The sequence below is a fragment of the Elephantulus edwardii genome, unplaced genomic scaffold (assembly GCF_000299155.1).
Source record: "Elephantulus edwardii isolate Elephantulus edwardi_28Jun2011 unplaced genomic scaffold, EleEdw1.0 scaffold00213, whole genome shotgun sequence".
Taxonomy (NCBI): domain Eukaryota; kingdom Metazoa; phylum Chordata; class Mammalia; order Macroscelidea; family Macroscelididae; genus Elephantulus; species Elephantulus edwardii.
Window position 1 is genome coordinate 1,096,848 of NW_006399963.1, and position 10,648 is coordinate 1,107,495.

At 38.6% G+C, this 10,648-nt stretch overlaps 1 protein-coding gene across 1 annotated transcript in view; it reads left to right on the forward strand.

Moving 5' to 3' along the window:
• The first annotated feature begins 6,834 nt into the window (after nucleotides 1–6,834).
• The window catches only part of ERCC6 (excision repair cross-complementing rodent repair deficiency, complementation group 6), a 227,095-nt gene continuing 223,281 nt past the window's right edge, over nucleotides 6,835–10,648 (forward strand). The window contains exons 1-2 of the mRNA XM_006897700.1: nucleotides 6,835–7,259; nucleotides 9,629–9,749. Of these exons, the coding sequence (XP_006897762.1) occupies nucleotides 6,835–7,259; nucleotides 9,629–9,749 (546 nt within the window). The remainder of the gene's footprint in view (nucleotides 7,260–9,628; nucleotides 9,750–10,648) is intronic.

Here is a 10,648-nt window from a genome sequence, read left to right on the forward strand (position 1 = left end):
GGGGTGTCGCGAGTTGGGTCCGGATTTTTTTCTTTTTAAATGAGCGAATGAACTGCTGCTCAAGTACCTAGTGGTTATTTCAGTCTTTGCATGGTGCAAGTGATTATGTGCTCAGCTATTAACCAAAAGGAGTTGATTGAGAGGTACCTAAGAAGAAAGGCCTAGCAATTTACTGAAAAATCAGCTATTGAAAACTCTGTAGAACACAAATGTAATCTGATCCACATAGAGTTGCCATGAATTGGAGTCTACTCAGTGCCAGCTGGTTTTTAATTGGTGATCATTTCATAAAAATGAAGTTTCAGTCCTGAAAAGAACCCTCGGTTTTCATAGTTTCAAAAAGACATCTAGGTTACTGTGTTCCTTTTCGCTATATTTGTTAGACAAGTCTGTTGGATCATCTTCTGGGAATGTTACCAAAGGTTACTCTCTTCCAGTCAATTGGACAGTTAGGTTGTCTTTCATAGTTCTTAGAAGAGCATTTCTAGGCTTGCATCCCTTTCTGAAACACCTTAATTGGTATTCCATCAATTCCTGGAGATTTATTTTTTACCAGTGTTTTCGGTGCAGTTTATGCTCCTTCTTTAAGTGCTGTTGGCTCTTGATCATATGCTGCTTCCTGAAATAGTTCAGTGTCAGTCAGTTCTTTTTTATTTATTTATTTATTTATTTTTCTTCTTTTTTTCCCAATCAGTTCTTTTTGATACAGTGTTTCTGTATTCCTTCCATGGTGTTGCCTGCACTATTCAAGATTTTTGCCCATAGAATCTTTCAGTGTTGCTGCTTGAGGTTTGAATTTGTTTTTAGTTCCTTCAGCTTGAGGAATGCTGAGACTGTCAACTGTTCTTTGCTTTTGTGTTCAGATCTTTTTCTAACTCCAGCTCCTTGCACATTTCATTATAATACTTTGCTTTTTCTTCTTGAGTTACTTTTTGAAATCCTTTGTTCAGCTCTCTTACTAGAGCATTCCTTCCCTTTGTTTTGCCACATTTTTATGCCAGTGCAAGTTTCAGATTCTTGTCTTATATCTGTTTTGATATTTCTTCTTTGTCTTCATAATAATCTTTTGCTTTCTTCATGGATGATACCCTTGATGTCATTTGCTAAGGGAGCAGATGTACTGTGGGGAAGAGGGAGTCTGACTGATAACCCGCTTCCTAAAGGAGAATTTATGAATAATGTCCATGTTGTGTACCATGGAGTCAGAACCAACCCATAGCTGACCCTCTGGCGGATTTTCGGAGGCAGTTACTCACATGGGAAAAGATTAACCATTCTCCTGCTCGTTACCTTGAACCATGTACCTTTAGGATTGCAGCACAGCTTCTTGCCACTTGGCCACTAGAGCTCATTAATAATATCCATGTTGTTGATTGTCATCTAGTCGAGCACGACTCATAGTGACCCTATGAACAAAAAGCTTGAAGTCTTTTTATAACTATTGTTATTTATCAAAGTTTCCAAGAGTTTCCAGAGGCATGTTGTTTAGGAAATGGATGCCACTCCTGCTTCCATAGTACCATACAAATAGCTACATAGTCAGGCACACCACTACATGCTCCTACACCTATTTCTATGAATCCTTGGGTCCGTTAGTTTGTTGTTGACTCACAGGCCTTACACATAGTTGTGGGGTGGAGAGTGAGAGTAGGGGAGGTAAGAAAACACACAGTGGAAATCCTGGTTTAATCCAGCCGTTCCAAACCAGATTAACAAAGTGCAGTTCCTCAATTAGTGACAATCTGAGTTTGAATTTAGTTCAGCAGCACATATTAAAAAAGCCTCTGGTTTCCTCAGTCATTCAGCAAAGTTTATCTCAGAGCAGTTGTATATCAGCTTTTCAAGTTTTAGTTATCAAGCAGAACCTCTCCAGGGTTCCTCTGGTTACACTTTGTCACAGTCTATTCACAGCAGTGCCATATCACCACCCTTTCTCTACCACTGTCACCAGGGTACTTCTCATGCTGAATGCTCTCTCTTATATTGGTCCTACAGCTGTTGATAATTTGCAATTTGCAAGACCCCATGTCCACAATTAAGATAGTTTTAAGGGTTCTGACACCCCCCCATCATTCCACAGCTTAATCTGGTTTTTGGTAATTAGTGACTAATGTGTCAAATTTATTCATAAAATAGTGTTAAATTTTTTTGGAATACATTCAAAGTAATATTTTTATTCTTGTGGACTTGTTTTAATTTTCTTCACCTTCAGTTTGAAATTGTATATGTGTGTTGATAGTCTGTTGCAGTTAGTCCCTGGCCCGATTTTGACTTCTGATAATGAGTTGATCCATCGCCTTTTTCCATAGATGTATTTAATCTGATTTCTATATAGACCATAACGTTAAGTCCACATATTCAGTTGCTATGTATGTTTTTTTAAAATACTTGTGTTGTATAAATCATTGTACAGAATTCTGTCATTTGTCTTCCACTTAGTTTCTATCACCTAGGCAATATTTTCCAACTACCAGTCTGTCTGTTTTGTTTCCAGTCACCAGTTGTTATTAATGTATCTTGATTGTATGCTCATTTTCCTCTGGCAGAAGTTGGCAGAAATTGTCGATTTCTTTATCTTTGAGTTGGTGATTGGAGTGTATATTTAAATAGTAGTTGTATTAATAGGACTCCTATGTATGCATAAGGACCAATAGGCAACATCATGATGTTGTTGTTCTTAGGTGCTGTCTAGTCGACTATGACTTATAGTGACCCTGTCAATAATGAATTGGTACCCTACCCTATCTTAAAGCATCTTCATCATCTCTGATAACCTTGAGTTCATTTTAAAAGTACCGCCAGGCCATCTTGTTGAAGCCTATTTCCTTTCTGACCTTCCTCCTTTCCAAACACAATGTTCTTTTCCATGGACCTCCTAGCAGCATGCCTAAAATATGTGAGAGAAGGCTTTGCCATCCTTGCTTCCAAGGAACCATTGTTAACACTTTTTCCAAGACATTTTTTTTTGTTGTTGTTCTTTTGGCTCTAAGGACATCAGTGATTCTTCTGACATCCTTAGTCATTGTTCAACTTTCAGATCCATGGCAAGTATATGTAAAGACCATGGCTTGAATCAGATATACATTAGTCTTTAAACTTATATTACTGCTCCTTTACACTGTAGAGAGTTCCTTGACAGGAGCTTTATCCAGTGCAATACATCTTTAGATTTAGACTCCTTTTGCTAACGGTATTGATTGTGGATCCAAGCACAAATAAATTGTTGGCAACATCAATTTTCTCTCCATCTATTGTAATGTTGCCTGTTGTCCTAGTGCTGAGGATTTTTATTTTCTTGATGTTGAGATGTAATCCATATTGAAGGCTATAGTCTTTGATCTTCAGCAAGCGTTTCAAGTACTTGTTGCTTTCAGTATGCAAGATTGTGTCATCTGTATAATGCAGATTTTTGATGTATTTTCCTCTGGTCCTATTAACACACTCTTCATAAAGTTGAGCCTCTCTAATGATTTGCTCAACATACAGATTGAATAGGTATGGAGAAAGGATACAGAAATGGTGAAATAAAAGCAGAAAATTTTCAAGGGCTGCTTGAGAAGACAAAGTATTTTAATGAAGTGTTCAAAGAGCTGGAGGTAGAAAATAAAAAGAGAAGAACTCACTTGGTATTTCTAAAGCTGAAAGAATTAAGAAACAAATTCATACCTTGAATTATACTATGGGCAAAATCTTGAATGATACAAGAAGTATCAAAAGACAATGAAAGGAATACACAGTCATTGTACTCAAAAGAATTGACTGATGTGGAACCATTTCAAGAAGTAGAATATTATCCAAACCATTAGTGATGAAGTTCAAGCTTCCCTGAGGCAGTGGCAAAGAACAAGGCCTCACCCGTTGAAGCATTCAATGAACAGATGTAGCTAGCTCTGGATGTGCTTACTAGTCTATGCCAAGAAATTCAGAAGACAGCTACATGGTCAGCTGACTGAAAGAGATCCATATTTGTTCCCTTCTCAAAATAGGTGATCCAACAGAATGGGGAAATTGCCAGACACTATCACATGCAAGTAAAATCTTGAAGATTATCCAAAAGTGACTAGAACAGTACATTGACAGAGAACTGCCAGAAATTCAAGCTGGATTTAGAAGACGCTGTTGTACTAGGGATATTATTGCGTATGTCAGATGGATCTTGGCTGAAAGCAGAGAATACCAGAAGGATATCTATTTATGTTTTATTGACTCTTCAAGGCATTTGACTGTATGGATCATTACAGATATGGTTAACATTGAAAAGAATGGGAATTCATGAGATAGATGGAGAAAAGATTGAAGTTGTCAATTACTTATTTCATTTCACTTGGATCCACAGTCAAGACCCATGGTAGCATCAGCCAAGAAATCAAAAGACACGTTGTCCTGGACAGATTTGCCAAGGACTTCTCCACAGTTCTGAAAAGAAAGATGTTAAAGACTTAAAGTGTGCCTGATTCTAACCATGGTATTTTCAGTTGCTTCCTGTGCATCTGAAAGTTGGAGAATGAATGAATAATCATATCTTTGAATTGTGGTGTTGACAAAGATTGTTGAATATATCATAGACTGCCAGAATAACAGAAACAGATCTGTTTGGAAATGTAAGCATAGTGTTCCCTAGAGCTAAGGATGGCAAAACTTGCTCTCACTCTGTTCGTATTTTCAGGAAAAAACCTGTCTTTGGAGAGAGGTTTGCTGAGAAAGGTAGAGGTCAGTGAAAAAGAAGATGACCTTCAAAGAGATAGACTGGCATAGTGACTACCGCAATGGTCTTGAGCATGACAGTGGATTGCAAGGATGGTGCAGACTAGAGCAAGGTTCACATCTGTTGTTTGTAAGGTCAGTACGAGTCATAGTTGGCGTGATGGTACTTAAAACAATACTTATACAGGTAATATAGTTAATATTGTTATTAATTTTCTGTGCCTATTAGTATCACTGGAACCACATAATGACCCCATTGTTGTTGTTGTTATGTGCCATCGAGTCGTTTGCGACTCATAGTGAAGCGACCCTATGCACAACAGCCCTAAACTCTGCTCTATCCTGCGCCAACCGCACTGCCTCTGACACACCCATCCTGATTACCCCAGTCACTGAATCAATCCATCTCATAGAGGGTCTTCCCCTCCACCCTTCCAAGCATGATGTCCCTCTCCAAGGACCTGTCCATCCTGGCAACATGCCCAAAGTATGTCAGATGAAGCCCCAGAATCCTTGCCTCCAAGGAGTTGATTGGTTTACTCCTCTCCAGGATGAATCTGTTTGTTTTCTTGGCAGTCCATGGTACATTCAATACTCTTCTCCAGCACCACAGCTCAAAGGCATCAATTCTCCTTCTGTCCTCCCTAGTCATTGTCCAACTCTCTGATGCATAACAAGTGATTGCAAAGACCATGGCCTGTATCAGATGCACCTTAGTCTCCAAAGAGACACCATTGCTCTTGAGTACTTTAGAGAGGTCCCTAACAGCAGAATTTCCCATCGCAATATGCTTTTTGATTTCCTGACTGCTGGTGCCAAGAGTGTTGACTGTGGAGCCGAGCAAACTGAAGCTGTGAACAATCTCAATCTCTTCGCCATCCATCCTGACGCTGCCAATTGGTCCAGTGGTGAGAATCAGTCCATACTGAAGGCTGCAGTCCTTGACCCTCCACAGCAAGTGCATGAGGTCCTCCTCAGTTTCAGCAAACATGGTTGTGTCATCTGCATAACGCAGATTTTTAATAGATCTTCCACCAATCCTAATGCCACATTTCTCCTTATAGAGCCCAGCCTCCCGGATAATCTGCTCTGCATACATGTTGAAAAGGCATGGAGACAGGACATCCCTGGCGTACACCCTTCCCAATTTTGAACCATGCAGTGTTACCCTGCTCTGTTCTGACTACTGCCTCCTGGTTCAAGTATAGGTTTCGCATTAGCACTATCAAATGTTCTGGGATTCCCATTCTTCTCAGAGTCAGCCACAGTTTGTTATGATCCACATAGTCAAACGCCTTTGCGTATTCAATGAAACACAGATAGACATTCTTCTGGTATTCCCTGCTTTCAGCTAAGATCCATCTAACATCACCAACAATATCCCCAGTAAACTATTAAAAATATGAAAGGTAAGCATTCTTGAACAGATGGTGTATTTCTTTGGAATAAATATCTAGAATTGGAATTCATAGATAGATTGTATGTATTTAATATTTTGTTAAGTGTTTTCAGATTTCCCTAAGAGTGATTTCATAGATTTATATTCCCACCATCAGTGTGTGTGGTGGATCATTCTTCTGGTGTCTGTTTATTGCAGATGTTCAGCTGAGAAGTTTCTGGTGTCTGTTTATTGCAAATGTTCAGCTGAGAAATTTCTAATGTCAGATTCATGAACAGGCTCTTTGCTGACTTCATTCAGGCTGTGTATTACAGTTATCTTGCTACTGAAATATACAGCATGTGTGCCATGATCTATGAAACTGATAAGCTGGCAAACAGTAGCTAGGTCTCTTAACTGCTCTGGGCACAAACTCACTTAGTAATACTCACTTAGGACTCTGGTTGCTCACTTTCTTAGCCTGCTCATTACATGTCCTTTGTTGATAATACTGCATTTCTTCTTCTTTTTTTTATTTTGTGGTTGATATTTTTTAACATCATTACTTAAGAAACATATAGTTTTTGTCCTAGTAAGAAAATGAGTGTGTAGAAACTTGAATTTATGTAATTGAGTGATTATTATTTTATCTTCTGAGATTTAAGTTAACTTGCTAAATGAACTAAATATGAATATTTTATAACCAAAAGATTTATAACTTGTTTTGTTTTTTTCTTTTAGATAGTCTAGAGATGGCAAATGAGAATATATCCTACCCACATAAAACTCAGGAGCAAGACTGTTTACAAAATCAGTGGGTCAACAATGATGAAGATTTGGCAACCAAGCAAGAAAATGGTGTTCTAGACACAAGGCTGGAAGAAAACTTCCCATCTTACTTCTCTGATGATGGGCTGTCCACTTTTCGTGACGGCCATCCAGTGGATGTTCCAGAGAGAGGTCCAGCCCTGCTGCAAATTGATAGGCATCAGATTCAGGCGGTGGAGCCAAGTGCCCAGGCCCTAGAGCTGCAGGGTTTGGGTGTGGATGTCTATGACCAGGAAGTGCTGGAGCAGGGTGTGCTTCAGCAGGTGGATGATGCCATCCATGAAGCCAGTCGTGCGGCCCAGCTTGCCAACGCAGAAAAAGAGTATCAGGCAGTCCTGGATGACCACATGTGAGTCTGTGAAAAGCTTGAAAAATAGAATGCTTTGGTGTTTCAGAAATGTCTAGAACTTGTTTAGGGGGATAAGTATCAATAACGACAGTTAGTAATCTTGTGTTTGAACACCAGTCTTTTCCTCAGGAAAAATGCTGTATATTATACATTAGTTCACAGAGCTCTATTTCATCCATGATAGCCTAAAGAAATGTCCTATTCTGTGAATTTAGAAACAGGTGCATAAAGAAGTTCCCAAAACAAGTGTAGTTACAGTTTTGATGTTTCCCACTCAAGGTATTAGGAGCACATCCTTTGTCCTCAAATTATTTTTTATTCTGTAGTTCTTTTTTTTAACTTCCTGACCATAAGTTGTGAGCTCTGGTGGCTTAATGTGTAGGGAGTTGCACTGTTAATACAATGGAGGGTCATCTGTGAGTCATTTCTGACTCAATGACAATAAATTTGAAATTTTTGAGTTCCCAGGTTGAATATTTAATCCTGTGTCAATTTTTCCTATTCTAATTTATAGGATGAAAGAAAGTAACTGGAAGAAAGAGAGTACTTGCTCCTTTTCCTTTTTCCATTTTACTTTGCCTCTAAGTAAAATTGAAGTTCTGTGAAGGTACTAAGGCTAAAATGAGATTATTTTGTGATTTAGAGGAGCAGTGGTCTTGGGATCTGTTGAGTATAATACATAATTGGAGGAGGCTCTGGACTGTGGGCTAAAATAGGGGTGAGAGAAAGAGAAAGGAGGGTCTGTTGTATTGTGTGTATTGAGGTGTTAGTCATCAACAGTCCCTTCTCACTAGCTGTCCTGACAGTTACCCTGATGTGTTCTGTTGGACGCATTGGCAGCATGTGCCGTTATATAGATGTGGTCTGATCTTTAGGTTTGTTTAGGAGCTCTACTTGTGAGGCCCTTTCTGCGGAGGTGACTATTAAGAGAGTACTGCAGAGTCACAGGCTGGCTTCCACTGTGGGAGCCACTTTCACAGAAAACAACTTTTATTCTGAAATTTAGAGTACACAGTCATTGATTGCTCATGTGTCAAGAAAATGGAATTTCCATTTTAAAAGTTAAAAACTACAAATTTCTGTCTATTTTAGGAGTGTAGTTTTCCCCCTGCTTTCTGAAACATTTTATAAGCTGAAGTGTAAAGCAAAGAAGCAGTAATTATATGGGAACCATATTTGAGTGGTCAGAGTGCACCTTGGAGGCAAAAATGACAAAGTTTCATCTTTCATACTTTGGACATGTAGTTAGGTGAGGCTGTTCTTTGGAAAGGGATGTCTTGCTTGGAAAGATGAAAAATCAGTGAAGGAGAGGAAGACCCCGACAGACATGGTGACTTCAGGAATGGGCCCTAGTTAGAGTTGATGAGGATGTTTAGGGTTCAGGTTGGCTGTTCATAGGGTTGCTGTGAGACGTACTCGACTTGATGCTACCTAACAAGAAACCCCCCAAATAATCCACCTCTCATATCAAATAGCTCTGATGAAGTGTCCGAGGCAGGAGTTTGGGAACATCACTTTCAATGCTCAGGGTCCTGCTGACTTTATAACTACTGCAAAACTGTTTGACGCTAGTTTCATGTTTTGCCTTTCTTCATGAAAGTGAAAACAGTTTTCAGATTTCATTAACAAAAGCATGCACTAATAGATGTCTTTTGTAAAAGTCAAGTGGGACAAAGTCAACTTTTAAAAAGTAGAAAATAGCTTTTTTATTATAAATGGATTCTCCCCTTAGCTCATAAAAATAATGTTGTATATTTGTTGTGTGAAAGAAAAATAGTGTCATAAATATATCATTTACCTAAGTAAATATTTAAACATTTAGAATGTTTCCAGACTTGGAGAGATTTCTACAATGGGTGATAAGAATCCTTGCATGTATTTCTTCATGTAAAAGGACAATTTTTTCCAACATAGTATCTTGACTAAGTGAAAAAACCAAAATTCAAACTCAGTGCTGTCAAGTCATAGCTGCCCTCCGTTTAGTGCAAGTTTGATGAGAGGAGATTGCCCATCCTTCTCATGTGGAGTGGCAAGTGGATTCTAACTACCAGAGTGGTGTGGCCTTTGGGTTAGCAGTGCAACTCCTGTACCACCTATGAATGTTGATGGAATGAATCAATTTACAGATGAGAGTGAGCTGATTTAAATTAGCCTGATCATTGAAAAACATTCTTAGTCTTAAACCTCTGACAACCATTAGGTTGTATTTGTGGACAGTAAGATCATACATTCTAGGCGAGTTTATCTTTTACTCAATAAGACGGAAAAGTTAGTTGTGTATTTTGTCTTTTTTTTTAAACAATCTTAGCATTTTGGTGTTTATAAAAATGTTATCAGAGTGGGAGCTAGATATTTATCTTATTTTTCAGGTCATGTATGGCATCTCTCCGGCAAATCAATAAAATTATTGAACAACTTAACCCTCAAGCCTCCACCAGCAGAGACATCAGCAGGAAATTAGATTCTGTAAAACGTCAGAAGTACAATAAGGTGACTAAAAAAAAAATCAGTACATACATTTAGCATTTTTTTTTAAATAGTCATCATTTAGGCTCACTTAATAGTAAAGTGTTCTGAAAGTACTTACATGATATAAAACAAATATTTGTAATGACAAAAGAGAAATGCTTCATTTTTCAACTGTTTCCCTTTAACATGTCATTACGCATTTACATAGCATTAAAACACATTCACTTATTTGTAAATTACTTCTGGCTTTGGCTTTGCCTTCTCATTAACATGCTCTTGTCTTCGTTGCTTCACACTTTGCTTCACACTTTCCTTCACCTAGCATAGGTTGCTCTGGATGATGCTGATCTGACTTATTCTCCTTATTTGGATTGAATGTACTTTTTTTCTCCCACAGCTGTTTACCCCCTTTGTTGTTGTTGTTGTTATGTGGTGCTGTCAAATCAACTACCACTCATAGTGACCCTGTGAACAGTGGCTATGAACCTTGCTTTATTCTGAGCCAACCTCATCATCTCTTACACACCAAACCCTATTGCCACAATCAACGTGTCATCAAGGGTCTGCTTCTCCTGTGCTGACCCACTACTTTTCAAAGCATAATGTCCATTAAGATCCTGGCAGTATACCCAAAGCACGTGAGATGGAGCTTCAAAATCCTTGCTTAAACCAAGGAATAACTTGGTTTCATCCTCTCCAAGACAGACCTGTTTGTTCTCTTGATGCTCCATGGACAACACTGACACTAAAGTTAACTTCACAATAAGGGATATACCTTTAACTTGCTGGTCTGTCTGATACTTCTCTCAGTCTGAACATTCATATTGAGACAGACTAGGAAGAAGGATTGGCCATCCACTTCTGAAATAGCAGACCTCTGAAAACCCTATGTACAACAGAACACATTTAGATAACAGAAA